The sequence below is a fragment of the Mobula hypostoma genome, chromosome 2 (genome assembly GCF_963921235.1).
Source record: "Mobula hypostoma chromosome 2, sMobHyp1.1, whole genome shotgun sequence".
Lineage (NCBI taxonomy): Eukaryota > Metazoa > Chordata > Chondrichthyes > Myliobatiformes > Myliobatidae > Mobula > Mobula hypostoma.
The window spans coordinates 198,921,425-198,944,179 of NC_086098.1; the positions used below are offsets into that span (position 1 = coordinate 198,921,425).

Genomic DNA, 22,755 nt, shown 5'->3' on the forward strand with positions numbered 1-22,755 from the left:
TTATTTATATTTGTATTTGCACAGTTTGTTTATAGTTACTGTTCTGTAGATTTGCTAAGTATGCTGGCAGAGAAAGAATCTCAGGGTTGTATGCAGTGACATGTACGCACTCTGATAATGAATTGAACTTTGAACTTTGAACAACAGGTCAATCCTTGAAGTGGATGTGCCACTGCAGCAGAAGACCACACCATGTTTCACCCATGTGGCTTCTTTATTAGCTAATCTCCTGTACCTAATAAAGTGTCCACTGAGTGTATATCCTAATACAACCATGTTTTTCTGCCAAACTTATATCCATAGAAATAAAAATCTGAAAAAACAAGGAGGCATATAATATGAATTCCGGAGCCCTTCAGCTACATTTTATGCATAGAGACCCAGTAATTTTCTTCCAATTCAGTTGTGCTCAGAGCTGTGGCTGTCTCAGATTCCAATATATATTTGTTATAATCAGATGGCTTGCCATGTATTGCAGCAACATGACTAAGTTTTAGTGTGAAGGGTTCCAAAAGCCCTGTTTAAGATGTTGATTTGTCTTCCTCCAAAATCATTGCACCATTCCTTGGATTCAAGCATGTGGAGAATGCATTGAGTAAGTGTCTTGTTTCCACTCGTACTTTGTTGAATTACAGAGTTGTTCCAGTCTAATTGATAGTTGAAATAAAAAACTATTACATCTAGTCAATGTAATTTGACTGGGACAAGGGAGACAGTGTATATAATGAATATCATTTCAGCAGCTCCAAGAAATAGAATAAATAGTGTTCAGGTAAAAACAAAAACAAAACAATTTAATGTAGTCACTGGTGCTGAATAAATCAATTATTATTATGACTTGAGTATGAATTTGACATTGACTAAATGGCACACATTACATAGTTTCATCTGTACCAAAAGTTTCATTTGTACGTTTTTAAAACAAATAATTAAACAAGCATCTGATTGACATTGATGCACTACCACAATGTTAGTTAGTATATCGTTTTTTTCTCTCTCTGATAACAGTCCTCATCCATCACTCTGAATTTGTTAATACTATTGCCATACAGTAAGCTGTATCTAATTTAGCATGTTGATTTGCTTGCCTTATTCAACAGAAAGTTCTCTTGGCTTTGAGAAGACAATGGGCTGATGCTTCATTCCAGTTTCTTGGTATCAGCAACCTACTAACAAGGTTGGGCATGTTATTTCCTGAGCCATCGTGGATACAGAGAAGAACCATATGTCAAAAGTGCTGTTCTTTAGTTTCAGCATTCTTTCAGTCATAGCAATGCCATTGCTGTGTTGGGAAGATTACACTCAAAATACAGCTCTGGAGACTTGAGTATCAAAATCCAAGGTGAAGGAGCACCAAGCTGTTAGAGCTGCTAACTCTAGTTCGATATTTTTAACCAAGGTCTTGTCTGTTCTCTCAGATGAGATTTAAACACTGCAATGGCAGGGTTTCATAGAAGAACAGGAGAGTTTTCTCCACTATCTTGGCTAATATTTAGTCCTTGAGGAATAACAAACAAGCGATGTCCTGTTTGTTATCACATTGTTGTTTCTGAGCAGATGTGATGCACAAATTGTTGGTTGCATTTTCAATGATTGCAAAGGTGACTGCACTTCTCAAATTATTTCATTCAGACCAAAAATGTAAAAGATACTATGTATAAATTCAGCTTTTCTATTTCTTCCTGAGACTTTTGAAATTTAAACCTGGTGCCGATTCATTCTCAAGAAACTCTAAAAATATGACATAATTCAAAGTATATCCCAATATCCTGTTTAGTGCATTCCTCAGTCAACATCTAAAACAGATCATTCAATCATTATTTTTAATTGTGCCACCTTTCTATGCATAAATTAGTTTCTATATTTCCCACATTATAATGACTACTTTTCAAAGATACTAACTTGATACCATGGGACACTCATCGATTTTTGGAAGGCAAAGGATGTGCAACTACTATAAATTGACCAGAGTAATTGATGGACTACAGACAGTTCATTTGGCAGTTACTGATTTATAATCTGTTCTAACTACCTTATTGTTTTTAAGACCATAAGACCATAATATATAGAAGCAGAATTAGGCCATTTGGCCCATCGAGTCTGCTCCACCATCTCATCATGGCTGATCCATTTTTCCTCTCAGCCCCAGTCTCCTCCCTTCTCTCTGTATCCCTTCATGCCCTGACCTATCAAGAATATATCAACCTCTGCCTTAAATATACATAAAGACTGGGCCGCCACAGCTGCCTGTGTCACCAAATTCCACAGATTCACCACTCACTGGTCCTCCTCACTTCCGTTCTAAAAGGATGCCCCTCTATTCTGAGACTGTAACCTCTGGTCCTAGACTCTCCCACCATCCTCTCCACATCCACTCTATTAAGATCTTTCAACATTCGATATGTTTCAACTAGGTCACCCCTCTATACATTAACATTTCTGAAAATGTATTTCTTGCATACTTAAATATAGTGTACTCTAAGTTTGGAATAATTTTCGAGATTTCCTATAAGCCAGCGGTCCCCAACCACCGGGCCATGAGGAGACGATATGAGTCAGCTGCACCTTTCCTCATTCCGTCACACACTGTTGAACTTGAACATAGGTTTGCCAACTGTCCTGTATTTGCCGGGACATCCCGTTTATTGGGCTAAATTGGTTTGTCCCATACGGGACCGCCCTTGTCCCGTATTTCCCCTGCTAAGGTACGACGTTGTATGAAACCTTTCATGCCAAAATGGTGTAAAGCGAAAAAGTAATTACCATTAATTTATATGGGAAAAATTTCTGAGCGTTCCCAGATCCAAAAAATAACCTACCAAATCATACCAAAGAACACATAAAACCTAAAATAACACTAACATATAGTAAAAGCAGGAATGATATGATGAATACACAGCTTATATAAAGTAGAAATAATGTATGTACAGTGTAGTCAGGAAGATTAAGCCAAAACCGATTTGTGGAAAAAAAAAATTGACACGTACATGGATGGGCACGTCACACATGCGCACATAGGTGCCCGCGCAAGGCTTCATGGTCATGATATTCCTTCTCGGGGTAAATGCAAGTGTCCCGTATTTGACTGCTACTTTTGCCCCTCATTTGGGAGTGAGAAAGTTGGCAACCCTAACTGTAAAAGGCATGTTGAGGTGAGTTTAACCGAACTTGAACACCTCCCCCCTCTGGTCAGCTGGTCCACAAGAATATTGTCAATATTAAACCAGTCCACAGTGCAAAAAAGGTTGGGGACCCCTGCTATAAGCAGTCTTCTTAAGTGATTTTATTCAATTCAGCAAAACCTGAAATTTCATTATGAACGCTACTGATCTACAAAGCTGGCTTCCTAACTTTGAACAGTAGGGTTCTTAATAGAAATAACCATAAGTTAGCATTCAAATCATTTTTACCTGATGGATTCCCAGTAGAATTTAATCCTTATTACAAAGTACAGAGTTGAATATTTGTAAAGAAAAGAAAATCTAGCTAACTGATTGATCAGAAGTTCATGGGCAACACACAAGCCAATTATAACAGCTACTAATATCAATTATTCTGTAGAATGTCAACTAATCAGCACAGACGTCAGAGTAGAGAAACAGTTTGAGTATATTTCGATGCAAAAGGTAACTTAATTTTTCTCACAAAAATATTCTATCAGCTCAGTAACTCAAAATTGTGGCATTCATTGATAGATGAATAGTTCCAATCACTTTATAAATAAAACTACCACAAATTTAGATGTCATGATCATGCATTTTGTATTTCTAAGTATATTGCTGACTATTCCCAATTTAAGCGTAATATTTATAGTAAAAGGTCAGAACCTTATCAATGTTAGGAACAAGCATAAAAGGAGATAATTTTCAGAATCAAGAAAACATCTGCAGGTGCTGGAATTCCAAAACAACACACACAAAATGCTGAAGGAACTCAGCAAGCCAGGCAGCATCTATGGAAAAGAGAAAACAGTTGACGTTTCAGGCTGAGACCCTGCATCAAGACTGGATGAAGGGTCTCGGCCTGAAATGTCGACTGTTTTCTCTTATCCATACCTGCTGCCTGGCCTGCTGAGTTCCTCCAGCATTTTGTGTGTGTTGCTTCTAATTTTCAGAATGCTCCTGTGAGAAGAATAAACCTGTGTCTAATATGCTTGTATAAGATGCCACATAGAACAGGGAAATCATAATAAGCAGCTAAAATTCAATAGTATGTGAATTGGATGGTTAAAAACAATGCTCCTTCAATCTCATCAGTCTCCAGTGGGCAGATTAGTTAAAATTGCCACCATTGAACAAAATTATATATTTCAATGTGTATGCCATGTTGAAATTGGAATCTCAATGCATATAATAATTTCTCTTGCACTTAAAAGATATTGGCCATTTCATTTACAAGGTTAAGCTGCGTTGCAAATTATTGAATGCAATCCTTTATGCACCTTATTACACTAAATATAAAGTTCTAAGGTCTAACAAAAAAGGTAACGACTCACCAGAAGCATAATATGCTAAATTGCTTCAATTATTACTTCTGCATTGGACTTTGACATCTTGGCTAAAAGAATAATTAAAATCTACCTGGATTCATTTTGTGATATCGCTGATTAGTAGCTTCTGGTGACTAATGATAGAGTGACAGCCAGGAATTGGGGAAGTTGGAATAATGCATTTTTTCAGATGTTTCAATATATTTAGGGCACAGCAGTATAGTTACTTAGTTTGTTTAGATTAAATATTCAGATTTAACCACCTTAATTTATATCAGAATCCTTAAGCCAATTTTATTACAAATTTACATGAAAAATTTCACAGATTCTTCAGTCAGACTTTGGTGGTGTTATCATACCAAATAGCAAATTTCTTGCCAGGATATGGTTGTGCTAGCTTAGCCAGATATTTTTTTCATCATTTCCAGCTGCCTTATATTTTCCTGTACTTTCTCAAGGATACTACTGAACAGTTTGGAATAGGTAGTTAAGTTTCACATTGAGATTATTGTTAAATGTCATGGTAGCATTCCTGTACACACGTCAGTACCTAACATACTGCACTATTGAAGAAATACTACATTGCTGGAGGAGCTGCTTTTCAGATAATCCACTGGGCCAGAACTTGTCAGCAGCATATACACCAAGTACTGGCTGTCTGCATACTTGTGAGGTTGTCCATAAATTAGTGGGCATACTAGTAAATATAACGTGTTCCTCTAGGGCAGGGGTTCCCAACCTTTTTAGTGTCATGGACCAATGCCATTAAGCAAGGGGTCCATGGACCTCAGCTTGGAAACTCCTGCTCTTGGGCATTCTCCAGAAAATTATTTTTGCCCAGAGATGGGTTTAAGATGTTTGGCTGAAGGTAGGATTAGAGTTGAAAACACTGAGGGCCAGGAATGAGGGTAGATTTTGACTGGCTATGACATAAATAGAATAAAATATGCATGGACAGCAGGTCAGTGTAACCTTAGTGTTGTTGCCAATGGCCTTAACAGTATTTCTTTTGACCTGTGGCAAGTCTATGCCCCTATCCTTCATGAATAACAAAGACTTAGTGTAATTACTTTTGTGAGTTTAGTGCTATTAATTTGCTGGTAAGTATTGCACAAAAGCCTAAATAGATTCTTGTGTGTGGTAGCAAGCCTTTGCGTGACATAATACCATTATGTGGAGAGGATGTGGAGTTCCTCCCCTGGCTCAGCCAGTGAACAAACCAATGAAAGTCTTGACCATTACTGAATACTCTTGCCAGTCAGTAACACACAAAACATCTAAAAACTGTATTGTCAATTAAACAATTTAAATTTTAAGAAATAAGTTTTAATTTTTAAACAAAGCCAATGCATCAAAAAAGCACAAAACTTACCAGTTCACAAATCATGATATCTTATAAATTCCCATTTAATATTACATCTTTCCAATTGTCCTGAGAACAAAAATCACATTGTAATTTTCTCAGAGCCAAAGGACATGGCATTTTCACTATTGCTGCAACATGAATACTGTTGATTAAAATCGAAGAATGAATGCAGGCTTTTGACAAGTTCAATGTTCTCAAAGAAATCCTGCAATCATGTAAATTCAGTATAATGTAATTCTGTGCATCTGGCAAACAGGAACAAGGGTTCAAGATAGAAGAGTACATGGAGACTCACTGAAATAGACTAATTCTTATATCTCAAAAGCCCATTTACTTTCAGTTGCGGAAAAAGAAATCTACAAAAGTGAATGACTTACTGGTGAAGACGTTGGGATAATAGGGAAAAAGATTGATTTAAAATTAGCCTCCAGAACACTAGAAAGTGAAGTAACAGTACTCACAAATGGAACAGTGAGATTATCAATGACCAATTTAGTCATCGAGACAAAGAAATACAAGATATCATGCAATTCTGGTGAATTACTGGACTTTAAGAATTAAACCATCTATACTGCTGGTAGAGTTTTTGTGGGTTGGAAATGTGTTTTATACTTCTAAGTCTTAGTTACTGTCCATTAGAATTTAAAGTGGACTTCAATATTGCAGTCCTTCAAATCTGAATGAACTTTGGCTGTTTTATGACAACCACAAAAGTGTTCCAAGTGCAGAGATTTGTCGTTGACAGTCTCTCGTTCTGTGAAGCCAATCAAACCAAAGTATAGCCCAGCTTAAAGAAAAACATCTGAAAAAATGCACAAATACCTTTTATCTTCAGAATCTGGCAAAGGAACGTAGACTGCATTTGAATCAATGTGGCATTTGTTCAGAATTAAGATCAAAAATTTAAGGAAAAAGAAGTGACTACAACAGCCTTTGAAGGCTGCTATATTTCAGATTAGTTCAAAACTCTGCAGGATAAGTAGTCAGATTAACTGAATTATAAGAAACAAAAGGGGGACAAACCAAAAGAAATGACAAATGCAGCAATTTATTAAAAAGTTAGGAAATAAAGAGAAAAAGCAATATAGACCAGGACAGCAAAGAAGGAATAGAGAACATCCTTAAAAAAAAGAGAGGGTTAAAATGACCACACATCACAAATGTGTAAATAAAAGATTGAATAAGACACAGAAGGAGGCTATGAAAGAACTCGATAAAGTAAAGGATGGAGAAAGACTGAAGGGTATGGGAAAGAGATGAAAAAAGGCAGTAATATTTTAAAGCAGTCTCCAGTATTTTATCAATATTACTTGTTTTTGTAGATTTCAAACAAAATTGAGTAAGGAAATCTTTATTGCATCTGTGTCAAAGAAGAAACAGTATAAATGATAAATATCATTCCAAGTACCTGAAAATGTTCAGTTCCTGGCTGCTGTAAGAGTTTTATGTTGCTGCCTCCAGATGTCTGTTGACCTCCCCCATCATTCCAGGCAGGGTTATCGGTTTCATCTTGCAGGCCACAGTTTAAATCATCATTTGACACACTTTGATCCAGGGCATTTCGACAAAAGCTGAAATGGGATGCTGCTGGAAATTGAAGGGAAGGTGAATGGATGAATTAATGATGAAGAGCTTCACCTTCATCCACACACAGAAAGAGCAATTGCTTCACAACCAACAACTAATTAATTTAACAGTTTAAACTCTACTGTTGAAATTAAGCAACACCTTTGCAGCATCTTGCCCATGAGGCCAATGGAGACACAACTTTGTCCTGGAGTTCCTCTGCTACATTCCAAGAACAATAACTAATGACCTCTAAGTTAACATGTGTGAATGTCAACAGACAACAAAATTCAATTTGACTTTACAGTACTGTCAAATACAAAATATTCTGCAGATGCTGGAGTCAAAGCAACACGCACAACACACTGGAGGAACTCAGCAGGTCGGGCAGCATCCGTGGAAACAGACAGTCAATGTTTCGGACCGGTTGAGTCCGAATAAGGGGTAGGCCATTTAGAACGGAGTTGAGGAAAAACTTTTTCACACAGAGAGTTGTGGATCTGTAGAATGCTCTGCCTCAGAGGGCAGTGGAGGCCAATTCTCCAGATGCTTTCAAGAAAGAGTTAGATAGAGCTCTTAAAGATAGCGGAGTCAAAGGATATGGGGAGAAGGCAGGAACAGGATACTGATTGTGGATGATCAACCAGGATCACAGTGAATGGCAGTGCTGGCTTGAAGGGCTGAATGGCCTACTCCTGCACCTATTGTATATTGTCTATTATCTTGTTTCATATTTTAAAAGTAGGTTACTTGATTAATGTACTACAGAGGAAGAGGCATACAGAAATGATACAGGAAAGAATAAACTCCAATGCAATTTTGTTATTATAAATACATATGCAGATATAGTTTTTCAAATCACAACAGCAGAAATTGAAGGAAAAGTCAAGTAAGGTTGTTGGAGTATGGAAAATTGAATTTCTGCACCAAAATTACACTTTCAAAATACTTCCAGAAAGTAATAATGCCCAGAATTTAAATTACATTGACGAGAAAACCTGCAAATGCTGGAAATCCAAGCAACACACACAAAATGCTGGAGGAACTCAGCAAGCCAGGCAGCATCAATGGAAAGAAAAGTACAGTTGACGTTTCGGGCCGAAGCCCTTCAACAGGACTGGGCAGTTTAGGCAGCATCTATGGAAAAGAGTGAACAGTTGACTGGAGTCCTGATGAAGGGTCTTGGCCCAAAACATTGACTGCTTACTTTTTTCCATAGATACTGCCTGGCTACCAAGTTCCTCCAGCATTTTACGTGCGTTGTTATTTAAATTACATTACTTAGAATGAAGAACAGTATCACACAGGAAGATGCCTTTTGGCCCATGTTGTCTGTGCTGACCCTGAAGCAATTAAATAAAGTCCATCTACTTTCACATATCATAAACACTAGAGATTTTATTTACTGATTTACTTTTTGAGAGCTACACTGAGGAACAGGCCCTTCCGGCCCATAGAGCTGCGTTGCCCAGCAACCCACCTAATTAACCCGAGCCTAATCACAGGATGATTTATAGTGACCAATTTACCTACTAACTTTTACATCTTTGGAATGTGGGAGGAAACTGGAGCACCCGGAGGAAACCCACACACTCAAGGGAAGAACATGCAAACCTCTTACTGAGGACACCGGAATTGTACTCTGAACTCCAGAACGCCCCAAGCTGTAATAGTGCCACAATAACTGCGATGTTACTGCGGTGCAAATCATAAACACAAGGAAACATATGGAAATCTGGAGCAGCAATGTACAAAATGCTAGAGGAACTCAGCAGGTCAGGCAGCATTTATGGAGAAGGATAAACAATCAATGTTTTGGGCTGAGACCCTTCTTCAGGACTGAAAACAAAGGGGGAAAAAGCCAAAATAAAAAGGAGGGAAGAGGGGAAGGAGTGCATATTGGCGGGTGATAGGTGAGACCAGGTGAGGAGGTAGATGGGTGGGTGGGGGGAATATGTGATGTAAAGGGCTAAAGAAGATGGAATTTAATAGATGAGGACAATGGGCTATGGAAAAAAGGGAAGGAGGAGGGGAATCAGAAGGAGGTGATGAGCAGGTGAGAAGGAGAGAAGGGTAGCCTCCAGCCTGATAAGATGAATACTGATTTCTCTAACTTTTAGTTATTACTCCCACCCCCTCTATTTTTCCATTCTGCATTCTGGTTACTCTTCTCTTTTGCAGACAATATGCCAAAGTGATCTAACTAATGTTTTATGCTTCTGTCATTTAAAAACTCAGACAAAATTGCATCAAATATTTAGCTAATGGCTTACGCATCAATTAATGATTGAGGTCTAGTTATTGTAAACTGATAGAATCCCATATTCGGAGAGAAAAAAATCTATATCCACTGTCACGACAGTTTCAGGATTTATTTTTAAAAAGAAACCATTTGAAATTAGATTGTAGATAGAGGTCCTATAACCTTGTCATTTGTTTCTGTTTTGCATTAGCTTCATTATTAGAAATGAGTGAAAAAATTGCTCCCAAGTGTATAATAACAACATTAAAAATGAGCTAGAGAAAGTATTAAACTTGTAAATGTTGGGTTAGGTTTAGGGCTGTGCAGATTCTTTGCATAATAGTAGGAATCCATTAGTTGCAATGCATTGTTATCAATCAGATGAACAGGGGCTAATAGAAAATTATAAAATCAATACGTCTGTACCATTATGGATCATATGCATGACAATTCACAATGGTTTTTATGTTCAAAACATTTTTGTTAAGATTGCTGTCTGAAATAAATAGTTTATTTTATATGCAATAAAGACCTGCTTTAATTCTAATGGCACTTTCCAGTGGAAATTAGTCAGTTTGAAGTCACAGCAAACAAACATTTAATATATAGGTAGTTGAATTTCATTTCTGAATGGAAAAACTGAATCAACATTATATTCTCAAGTATTTTGAACTACATGGATCAGTTTTCCTTTTTCACACAGCAGTATCACTCCTCTACATTCAATCTGCCACTCATTCTTTGAGGGGGATTGCCTCTGAGTAACTTTCCAATCCGCAATCTCAAAATAGGATCGTAATATTCAACATACTAAATTAATATGCAATGGAGATAGCAGATAAAATAGTAATTTTGGAAATTAGTAACAAGATGGTTTCAATTAACTATTATATAAATCATGATAAGCTACCAACAGAGTTTAGCTTTAGCTTTTAGTTTTTTAGCTTTTAGCTTTTAGCTTTAGTTCATGCTTGAACTCATACCAAGACTCATTCATTCTTTGCCTTATGTTTATTTTGTTACAATCACTCTTGGTTAAGCAACAATTTAATTTAAAAATTATCTTGTCAAGCCACATTTATTATTTATTAACTACAGCCAAAGCTAGTGATAGCTACCTCAAAACAAGATAATATTACAGAATAATACACAAAATGCTGGGAGAACTCAGCAGGTCAGGCAGCATCTATGGAGAGGAATCTTAATGAAGGGTCTCAGCCCAAAACATCGACTCTTTATTCTTCTTCATAGATGCTGCCTGACCTGCTGAGCTGGTCTAGCATTTTGTGTGCTTTACTCCGAATTTCCAATATCTGCAGAGTCTTGTGTCAATATTACAGAACTCTCATAAAGATGCTAGGCTTGTCTACTTCAAGCCCAACCCATGCATGTTTTTCTTTTCTTGCCTGTATTAATATGGTAGAAAACAAAAGACTGGCTTGAAATAACTGTGCTCTTCTGCCTGTCTAATCTTAAGTCCTCATTTACTGCCTCAGAAGACTTAAGCATCACATTCCTATACCAATATCTCCTTGCTATTGCTATCTGTAGTGTGAAATTGCAACTGAAGTTGAAAACACACCACTTTTATACGCATTTTGAGTAATTTGTAATTCTAAGAAACTGAAAATATTGAACATGGAGATGCAGAATAAAACAATTTTAACTGATAGTAAAAGTCACAAAATTATTTAACTTTATAGTTCATTGTCAATTAAAATAGCCAATTATTTGAGAAATTTAAAAATGCAAATATATATGTTGTACATGTTCACTTAATATTCTAACTAAAGATACACATTGTATTGTTAGGACAGTAGGTAGGCATAGGGGATGGGGTGACTCTGTTGGTTAAAAATTAAAGTAAATCCTTAGAATGACATGACATAGGATCGGAAGATGTAGAATCCTTTGGGTAGAGTTAAGAAACTGCAAGGACAAAAAGACCCAGAGGGGTGTTATATACTCTAAATAGTAGCCAGGATGCAGAGCACAAATTACAATGGGAGATAGAAAAGGCATGTATAAGGCACGTGATGATAGTCATTTGGGAACTTCAATATACAGGTAGATTCTGAAAACCCAATTTGTGTGGGATCCAAAGAGAAGGAATTTATAGATTGCCTAATAGATAGTTTTCTAGGGCAGCTTGTGGTTGAGCCCAATAGGGAAAAGGCAATTCTGGGTTGGGTGTTGTGTAATGAACTAAATTTGATTAGGGAGCTTAAGGTAAAGGAATCTTTGGAAGACAGTTCTCATAATATGATAGAATTCATCCTGTAGTTTGAGAGGGAAAAGCTAAAATCTGATGTATTGGTATTACAGTGGAGTAAGATGAATTGTAGAGTCATGAAAGAAGAGTTGGCCAAAATTGATTAGAAGGAGACACTGTCAGGGATGACAGCAAAACAGCAATAGCTGGAGTTTCTGGAAGCAATTCAGAATGTGCAGGATAGATACATCCCAAAGAAGAAGTAATATTCTAAAGGAAGGATGAGGCTACCATGGCTAACAAGGGAAGTCAAAGATGGCATAAAAGCAAAAGAGAGGCCATATATCAATAATTAGTAGGAAGTTACAGGATTGAGAAGCTTTTAAAAACCAACAGATGTCTAAAAGCAATAAGGAGAGAAAATGAATGCAGGTTAGCCAATCAGATAAAAGAGGATACCAAATGTTTTTACAGATATACAGTATAAAGCGTAAATGAGTGGTAAGAGTGGATATTGGACCAGTGGAAAATTTTGTGAGAGAAGTAACAATGGGAGACAAAGAAATAGTGGGCAAGCTCATTAAGTATTCTGTGTCAGTCTTCACTGTGGAAGGCACCAGAAATAAGCCAGAAATTCGAAGGTGGTGGGGAATAAATGAGTATAGTTGTTATTACTAAGGAGAAAGTGCTTGAGAAGCTGAACGATCTGAAGGTAGATACAGTATGTCACCTGCTCCAGATAGTCTACATCCCAGGGTTCTGAAAGGGTAGATGAAGAGATTGTGGAAGCATTAGCAGTAATCTTTCAAGAATCACTAAATTCAAGAATGGTTCTGGAAGACTGGAAAATTGCGAATGACATTCCACTCCTCAAGAACAGAGAGAGCCAACAGAAAGGAAATTATAGGCCAGTTTGCCTGATTTCAGTGGTTGTGAAAATGTCGCAGTCCATTATTAAGGATAAGGTTTCAGGGTACTTAGAGGTACATGATAAAATAAGCCAAAGTCAGCTTGGTTTTCTAAAGGAGAAATCTTGCCAAAGATATCTGCTGGAATTATTTGAGGAAATAACAGGCAGGATAGACAAAAGAGAGCAAAAGAGAGTTGTTAAAGGAGCAAGTGGACATTCATGCTAAAAAATTTAGCACGGTCTTCAACAAAATAGACAACATTCAGGTTTGCTTACACAAGAATAAGGAAGTTACTAACTCCTGTCTCACGGAGGTGACTACGATATGGAAGAAGCTGAACAACTTGAAGGACAGATCCAGGAGAAACAATGTGCGGCTGGTCAACTTATCGACAGGCGCTGAGGGGGACGATCCAAGAGGTTACCTCCAGGAGATGCTACCTAATTGGATTCCAGTGCTCAAGAATTCCCTCAGCACTCCACTGGAGATTGATAGAGCACATAGAATCTTTTCCACCAACACCTCAAGACCACGACCATGATTTTTTGGCTTCTACGGTACACCGACTGGCAGGCTATCCTGGAGGGCGCAAGGAAAGCCAAACCTACTCTCCCTGATGGCACCCAGCTGCAGTTCTTCGCCGACTACAGCCCCGGCACAATGCAGGAACGGCAGGGATACAAGGAGATCCGCGCTAAGCTTCGAGAGAAGGGGATCAACTCGTTCCTCATATACCTGGTGATTTTGAGAGTGAATATCAAGGGCATGAAGATGTCGTTTAACTCGGCAGAGGAAGCAAAAGAAGCTCTGAATTCATTGGTGCTGGGAGATATGGAAGAAGACCCTGGGCAAAGTCCACATGCCCCTCAGGAGGAGATGGAACGGCATTGAGAGCTCGGACCAGCCTGTATGCACAATCTAACAGGCACGGGCAAGTTAACGTCCAAGGTGTAAAGTTTTCTGGTTATTCTTTTATTGGAAAGTCATTTGCTGTACTTTTGTATTTAGTTAATTAAGGGGCCAAATTGTCTCTGAGTATTTAAGGTAATGGCTCAGTTAACTTGTTAGTACAAGGATAACATGGTAAGGTGATATAAGTCCGCCTAGATTTATACATTTTATCTTTTACTTTCTAAGGTGATATTCAATATACCCAAATGTCATACTTCATCAAGAATGAAGCTGAAAAACAGCAGTTTGTTCTGATTCTGAATAACTTTATTTGTACATGTTCATTTCAGGTTATGTCTCTAGTAGACTTGTTTACGTTCCTGGGCACCAGATAAGACGTCACTGGCGCCATCGCTAAGCAACAGTCTATTAAAGCAACAGTTTCTCACAAGAGAGTTGTTGGGGTCTTGATAATGTGGTGTATTATATTTGAGACTGAAATGGCTTTAATTATATAGGTTAATGGGTTTGTCCAGGTTTTTTTTTCTTGTCTCTTTGATATGATTGTCTATGAGAACTGCTTTGCCTTTCTAATTTGTTGGTGCTGGGGGCGGGGGGTTATTGTTCAGTGTCTGACTTTGCTAAGTGACACCCATGGATGTTACAAAGTAGAGGGTTGAATGGGAGGGGTGATGGGGTAGGTGGGAAGGGGGTAACTCAGGGCTCCACCACCAACTTACAACAGATCCAGGGGAAGATGAGCAACACAGATAAATTAGAAAATCTTACTATTGTATAAAATAGGAAAGCTTTGTCTGTGTATACACTACTACTCAGTTGGTTGGTGGAAGGAAGAGGGATGGGGGGAGAGAGTGTTGGAGGGGGGATGGTGATGAATGTTGGGGGGTGGTTGGGATAAACAGTCAAAATGTAATTGGCAACTGGTTGTACTGAATGTAATTTGTTGGTGTTGCAATAAAAAAATCAGTAATAAAAAAAAAATCAAAGGTGCCGAGGGACTTGGGGTTCCTTGTGCAAGATTGCACAAAGGTTAACTTGCAGGTTGAGTTGGTGGTAAGGAAGGTAAATGCAATGTTAACATTCATTCTGAGGGGACTAGAACATAAAAACAAGCATGTAATGCTGAAGCACTCACATCCATGTTGATGAAATGCTTTGAGAGGTTGGTAATGACTAGAATGAACTCCTGCCTCAGCAAGAACCTGGACCCATTGCAGTTTGCCTACCACCACAATATCTACAGCAGACACAATCTCAATGGCACTTCACGCACCCTTAGATCACCTGGACAATACTAACGCCTATGTCAGGATGCTGTTTGTTAATGGTAGCCCAGCACTTAACAACATCGTTCCCCTCAGTCCTGATCGATAAGCTACAGAACCTCCCTCTTCAATTCAATCCTCGACTTCCTAACCAGAAGCTCACATTCTTTGCGGATTGGTGATAATATCTCCTCCTTGCTGACGATCATCACTGGTGCACCTCAGAGGTGTGTGCTTGGCCCACTGCTCTACTCTCTCTATACCCATGACTGTGTGGTTAGGTATACCTCAAATGCATTCCATAAATTTGCTAATGATACAACCATTGTTGGCAGAATCTCAGATGGAAATGAGAGGGCATACAGGAGTAAGATATGCAGCTAGTTGAGTGGCCTCACAGTAACAAACTTGCACTCAATGTTAGTAATACCAAAGAGCTGATTGTGGACTTCAGAAAGGGTAGGACGAGGGAACATCAACCAATCCTCATAGAGGGATCGGAAATCGAGAGAGTGAGCAATTTCAATTTCCTGAGAATCAAGATCTCTGAGGATCTAACCTGGTCCCAGCACACCAGCTACATTTCATTTCTAGTTTGAGGATATTTGGTTTGTCACCTAAAACACTTGGAAACATCTACAGAGGTACTGTGGAGAGTATTCTGACCAGCTGCGTCACTGCTTGGCATGGGGTGAGGGACTACTGCGCAGGATCAAACGAAGCAAAAGAAAATCAGTTAGCTCCATCTTGGGTACGACCCTCCGTAGTATCCAAAACATCTTCAAGGAGCAGTGTTTCAGAAAGGTGGTGTCCATTATTAAGGACTCCCATCACCTAGGGCATGCCCTCTTCTTATTGTTACCACTGGGAAGGAGGTATAGAAGCCTGAAGGCACAAATTCAGCGATTCAAGAACAGCTTCTTCCCCTCTACCATCGATTGCTGAATGAACACTGAACCCATGAACACTAAAACAACAGGAATTCTGCAGATGCTGGAAATTCAAGCAACACACATCAAAGTTGCTGGTGAACGCAGCAGGCCAAGCAGCATCTGTAGGAAGAGGTGCAGTCGACGTTTCAGGCCGAGACCCTTCGTCAGGACTAACTGAAGGAAGAGTGAGTAAGGGATTTGAAAGTTGGAGGGAGAGGGGGAGATCCAAAATGATAGGAGAAGACAGGAGGGGGAGGGATGGAGCCAAGAGCTGGACAGGTGATAGGCAAAAGGGGATACGAGAGGATCATGGGACAGGAAGTCTGGGAAGAAAGACGGGGGGGGGACCCAGAGGATGGGCAAGAGGTATATTCAGAGGGACTCTTGCCCGTCCTCTGGGACCCCTGCCCCTTGTCTTTCTTCCCGGACTTCCTGTCCCATGATCCTCTCGTATCCCCTTTTGCCTATCACCTGTCCAGCTCTTGGCTCTATCCCTCCCCCTCCTGTCTTCTCCTATCATTTTGGATCTCCCCCTCCCCCTCCAACTTTCAAATCCCTTACTCACTCTTCCTTCAGTTAGTCCTGACGAAGGGTCTCGGCCTGAAACGTCGACTGCACCTCTTCCTACAGATGCTGCTTGGCCTGCTGCGTTCACCAGTAACTTTGATGTGTGTTCCACGAACACTACCTCACGTTTTTCATTATTTCTGTTTTTTGCACTATTTTAAATTTAACTATTATATATACTGTAATTGATTTACTTTTTTTCTCTATATTATCATGTATTACATTGTACTGCTGTCACTAAGTTAACAAATTTCACAACATATGCCAATGATATTAAAACCTGATTCTGACTCTGACAGTCCATACTTGGAGTATTGTGACCAGTTTTAAGCCCCTTATCTAAGAAAGGATGTGTTGGCTTTGGAGAGGGACTACAGCAGGTTCACAAGAATGATCCCAAGAGTGAACAGTTTAATGTATAAGGTGCATTTGATGGCTTTAGGCAAGCATTCATTCAGGTTTAGAAGAATGGGTGGGGGGGTGATCACAAAGAAACCTATTAAATATTGTAAGACTAGACAGAGTGGATGTGGGGAGGATGATTCTAATAGTGGGGGAGTCTAGGACCAGAGGGCACAGCCTCAAAATAGGACGTCCCTTTAGAACAGAGATGAGGAGGAATTTTGTTAGCCCGCATCTGGTGAATGTGTGGAATTCATTGGAACAAACAGGTATGGAGGCCAAGTTATTAGGTATATTTAATGTGGAAGCTGATAGTTTCTTCATTCGCAAGGGTGGCAAATGTTAGGGGGAGAAGGCAGGAGAATGGGGTTGAGAAATATAATGAATCAGCCATGATGGAATAGCAGAGCAGAGCTGAATAGCCCAATTCTGCTCCCGTGCCTTATTTTTAGAATATGAGAACACTCAGTCCTCTTTTATTGTCATTTAGAAATACATACATGCATTAAGAAATGATACAATGTTCCTCCAGAGTGATATCACAGAAAACAGGACAAATCAAAGACTAACACTGACAGAACCACATAATTATAACATATAGTTACGGCAGTGCAAAACACTACCATAATTGGATAAAGAACAGACCATGGGCACGGTTAAAAAAAAAGTCTCAAGTCCCGATCGACTCCCGAGCCCCCTATAGCAGGCGGCAAAAGGGAGAAACTCCCTGTCATAAACCTCCAAGGCACCGACAACTGCCAATGCCTTGGAAGCAGCCGACCACAGCTGACACTGAGTCCGTCCGTCCGAAAACTTCGAGACTCCAACCAGCCCCTCCGATACAGCCTCGCGAGTGCCATCCTCTGCCGAGCGCCTTCGACCTCACCCCGGCCACCGAAACAAGCAAAGCCGAGGATTCAGGTCCTTCTGCTCCGGAGATTCCGGTTACCACACGGTAGCAGCGGCAGCGAAGTGGGCATTTCAGAAGTTTCTCCAGATGTTCCTCCGTACTCTCACGTCTGTCTCCATCAAATCAGAATTGTGCACGGTCCCCTACTTGACAGTCCCCTTATGATTTTATGGTAACAAATTACCAACTAGAATATTTTGTGAACATTATAGTTTCACTTTTTTACTGTGTATTTTTTGTTCAACAATTTTTACATACGATATTAAAGCTAAAAAGCTAAAATGGTATGTGAAAAATTATACCATTTATCATTCAGGACACAGAAGCATACAAGTGGCTTGACAAAAATTCAATGAGGCATAAGGAAAATGTTCATTTATTCATCATCAATTTATAAGTACTTAGTTGCATAAAGTCATAATCAGGCAAAATCGCAGTTGCTAAATCCTTGCAGTTAGCTCTTCTTAAACAAATGAGCCAATTACTTATTTATTTTTATTCATTATTGCTAGTTTCTTCTTTACTACTATCTGATCCTTGAAAAAGCCCATTATTACATTGGAAAGTGTGTAATTGTGCTTACAATGTTCTCAAGCCATCCCACTTGAATGATACTAGAATTGTTTATGTATGGCACTTTACTAAACACAACTAATTATAAAACAAAAAAGCTGGAATTATAAAAGTTTTCCATTGAGAAAGTGTATCTTTCTAAATATGTGTCAGACATATATTCAGACTTCTGTTAGTAAACTCTACCTCTGATATTTACTCATTTAAAACGTGTTTGATGGACTCTTCACACGAAGTCCAAATATGATGTATTTGTTCAAAGTCAATCCTGACTCCAGAAGCAATGTGAGAATACCTGGAAAAAGGAAGCTGGATAATTCATGGATTGCTTCGTCAAGTCAGACGTCAAGATGTTTTATGAAGCAGCTAGAGGCATTTGTACCATTGACTATTGTTAAAAAATTAGAAAGAAGGTGTTTTCTGCTTGTTCAAACACTAATATTTAATTGTTTCAAATTCTGTAATTATTTATATGCATTATACATTGCTGGACATTCAGTTAGACAAAGTAAATGGCAAACTACCTACAAATCACAATCAGTAATTAGTAGATGCTGGTTAAATGCTCTTGACAGGGACAGTACGGACCGCATGATTAGAAACATTTAAGATAATTTGTGACACCTTTTAGTTTTAAAACAACTTCCCATCAATTTGATGTGTTTTTTTTAAAGCCAGTCACTCCCATGATCCAACTTACTGAAGAACTGCCCATATTAAGTGTATTTTCATTTTACAGTTGGTATGTTCAATCAAGCTCAAGAAATTCTACTCTTATCCTGTGCCATTAATTCTGGTCAATTTATATAACCCATTTTCCATGGAATTATTTTTCATTTTTTCTTGACACACTTTCATTAGTTAACATCTATTTAATTCCCTCACATTTTCCCAAGGAAAGTGTGCTGTGTAGTACATGTTTCTAGGTTACAAACACATCTGATTGCTCCATAATTTAAATGTAATAACTGTTATGTCAAGTATAACTTTAATATTCATATTACATTCTCAAGGGCAAAGATGTGAATATTCATTAGCTTCCCGCACTGCCGTAACAGCTACCAGAAAGTTAGTCAGAATCTGATTTCTATTTGCTTTTATTGATTCTGTTACATTTACAAAGCAGCAGTTTGTCTTTGTGATTTCATCTTAACTACCTGCAATCCGATAATATTACCATTAAGAAATATTCTTGAAACGTAATGCTCCAAGCAAGTGATTAAGCAGCCCCCACATACCATCATTATGTTCCCATTTCCAGAATAATATTATTCAGGCAAAACTGAACATAAATTTTGAATGCCTAGAGAAAACTATAATAATTGGCATGAAAACACCCTCAAAATTAAAAAAAGCACAACTAATCTTTGAAAATCTGTCATAGAGACAATTTAATTAATTGTAACAAACACCATTTAAGTAATAATTCTGATAGTTACAATTTTGCTAATCTTTCCAAATATTGAAATACAGTACTTCAGAAAAATTTATCGTTCTAGTTATATTTGAAATGTAAGGTTTCATTTAACTATTTACACATAATTTATAATTTTTTTTGCACTATTGCCTTAGTTAATTTAACATTTTAAATCAATGCAAGCAAGAGATGATCCTTAATAAATCATCGCTGCATATGGTTTATGAGTGTTAAACTGCAAAAATCTCTGCCTGTATGCCCCCACCAGAAAACCCATTCCACTGCCAGCCTGCTGCACTCTAAACCATCAGCTTGGGGAAAGGATATCCAAGCATTTGGAAAGGGCACCATTTAAATTGTCTATTGATCCTGAAATGAATAAATTTGTATTCCTGCTGTGCATCAGTGATTGCCAGACTTCAATTCCCTTTGAATGGATTTCATTTCATAGACATTTGTTTAAGATTTGCTTTCTGGCAACAGCTTATACTCAGTAATTAACAATAGGAATCCAACAAGCATCTTTCCATTATAATCATGTCTTCACTTCAGTTCATTTATTCACCCAGTTCAATTATGTTTCTCTGGCAATTCCTCCCAATTACATTAGCCTCATTTACTGCCTTTATTTGTGAATGCTGAGAAGACAAGTAACTTAATAAAAGTCCTCAATATGGCAACAGATGCAGATAATTAAATAACTTTACCTCGGAAAGCCATATTTTGGATTCAATTATTGTATATTTTATCATTTTTAAACCATTATTTTTAATTCAAAAAATTAACAAACAATTCTACATTTTCAGTTAACTGAGCAGATTATTCACTAAATTTTTGTCTTCAAATCTGATTGATTATGGAGATTTCATCTCAGTTCTGCTTTATTCCATGAACAATCACCTAAAAACTGAATTACGTTATATTTTTCTCATTAATAACACAGTGGACATGCCTTACTAACAGTATTTGTAGTTCATACAGGATTCATTATTGATCCTTTCTCTCATCCAAATCTTATAGAGTCTTAGGGTAGAGTGAAAACAAATGAATTGATCTATTGCAGACCGATACTGCTGTGTGAATTAATCAGTTTATTTGTCTAGAGATAAGTTATGAAGTTTCCACGAATGAACAAGTATTCTTCTATTATCCTAAAATGAGCTTACGCAAGAAAATAATACATGACATTTCAACAGACTCTTCCATTTGTCCTTGGTATTGATGCTCACAAGAACTAGAACAACAAACTTCTCTTAAAAGTAAAATTGAAATGTAATTTGAAGAAAATAGTGAGATATAATGTAAGTTATTTTAAAATCGATTCCTTTAAATACCCAATATAATTGAGTTCATATTGAGTCTTACGAATTCTAGATTACTCAGGTGATAAAAAATAAAAGTTCACCCCATTAACTGAACATCCTTTTTAGTTTTCAATCTGTTCAGTGCTGCCCAAAACAATTTGTAGGGTCTTAATGTCTATTTGTGAAAATCCTTGACACGTCAGTTTTGCCTTCATGGAATTGAAAAAAAAACAGCAACTTCGGCCAAAGGCGTGTGCAACTTCACCCTTTATCTCATTGCAGCGAAGCGTTCTGATGGAATTGATTAGGCTCTCCACAGCTCACTTGATGGACCGAGGAAAACCAGGAGCCAAACAAATAAATTTCTTTGGGTTCAGCTATTAGTTAGTTAAATCCGTTAAATTTGCATTGAAGAGCTTTAAAACTAACTCTCATTGAAGGTGGGGGAGGTGGAAGAAAAGAAATATTTTATAACTAGGACAAATAATCCATGATAACCTTACATATTCCCAATCATAACTGTCGTTAAATAAAAAAAAACTGTTAGAGTCATCCCTAAATTATCAAATAAAGCAATAGAAATTGATAAATATGACCAATCTTAATCTATTACCAAACAAGGCGAGGTCGGTTTTCAAACTGAAGAGGGTGAAATAACAATTGTCTACCTATTGGTTCTAAACTTCTGCATTTTTTTAAAGTGTGCTTTGCTGAAATAAATCACGGTAGACTCTTACCTACGCACAAACGTGACAAGCAAGAGACCTAAGATTATAGCTTTCGAGCTGCAGTATTCTGGAGAAAAGGCAAAACAGCGTCGTGTAAGTATATCACTCTATCCGGATAATCACTTCGCTACAGTATCTTTTAACAACATTTGCTAACGTAAAAACTATGTTCGGGGACCTGATGAATCAAGATCGGCAACAGCTGGAAGCGTCCATACACTTTAGTCTCTAGATATTGCAAGTACATGATCTGCGTACGAAAATAAAAATCAATATCGAATCGACAAAATAAATGAGACAGTAAAGGGCATAATGTATTTTCCCAGTAGGTCATCTCATGTTCAGATTAATGTTCCAATGTCTCTGGAAGGGAAAATATAAACAAGACTCAGCCTTCATAAAGATCCGCGTTCTCTCTTTGTGCCCGACTTACCGTCCACAGCCATTGCGCTGAATGATGCCAGTCTATAAGGTTGCCATCCTGATCGGGCGCTCGATGTGTCGGCTGCAGAATCACTGGATGCTGCCGGACAGTAACAGGATGTTTTCAGCTCATGCACTCTCTCCCTTCGCCTCCAGGCCACCGGAAATATGCCCGGAGCCTCCTCTCAAACTGCTGAATTTGGGACGATCCACATACAGACGAAAAAAAACGCCCGATTCTCAACGTCACATTGGATGCGCTGAGAAGGATTCTTTTGTGAGCAAGAATCTTCTGAAGAGACAGTAAATTAGCAACAAAGGTGACCTGATCGATGCTGACAGTCCTTAAAATGCAGGTCACAACTTGTATCGCTGGAAGAATGGGTTCTGGTATTTCTCTACCTGTGCAGCACCAGAAGGCGAGGTGACAGAGAACAAAGACAGCCGGGCTTTCTGCAAATTATTGATGCCTGTTAGCGGTATTGGACCAACTTTCAAAACACCATAGGAAACGCGGAAAGTTATTTTTCATAATC

The 22,755-nt window shown here is 38.2% G+C and overlaps 1 protein-coding gene across 2 annotated transcripts in view; it reads right to left on the reverse strand.

Moving 5' to 3' along the window:
* LOC134336555 (sterile alpha motif domain-containing protein 10-like) overlaps nucleotides 1–22,362 on the reverse strand; it is a 119,727-nt gene extending 97,365 nt beyond the window's left edge. The window contains exons 1-2 of one of the 2 annotated variants that reach the window (XM_063030831.1): nucleotides 22,230–22,362; nucleotides 7,264–7,442 (exon numbers count right to left, since the gene is read on the reverse strand). In XM_063030831.1, the coding sequence (XP_062886901.1) occupies nucleotides 7,264–7,442; nucleotides 22,230–22,242 (192 nt within the window). In that variant the 5' untranslated portion in view covers nucleotides 22,243–22,362. The remainder of the gene's footprint in view (nucleotides 1–7,263; nucleotides 7,443–22,229) is intronic. The other variant, XM_063030840.1, reaches the window with a different exon arrangement.
* Between the last annotated feature and the right edge of the window lie 393 nt (nucleotides 22,363–22,755).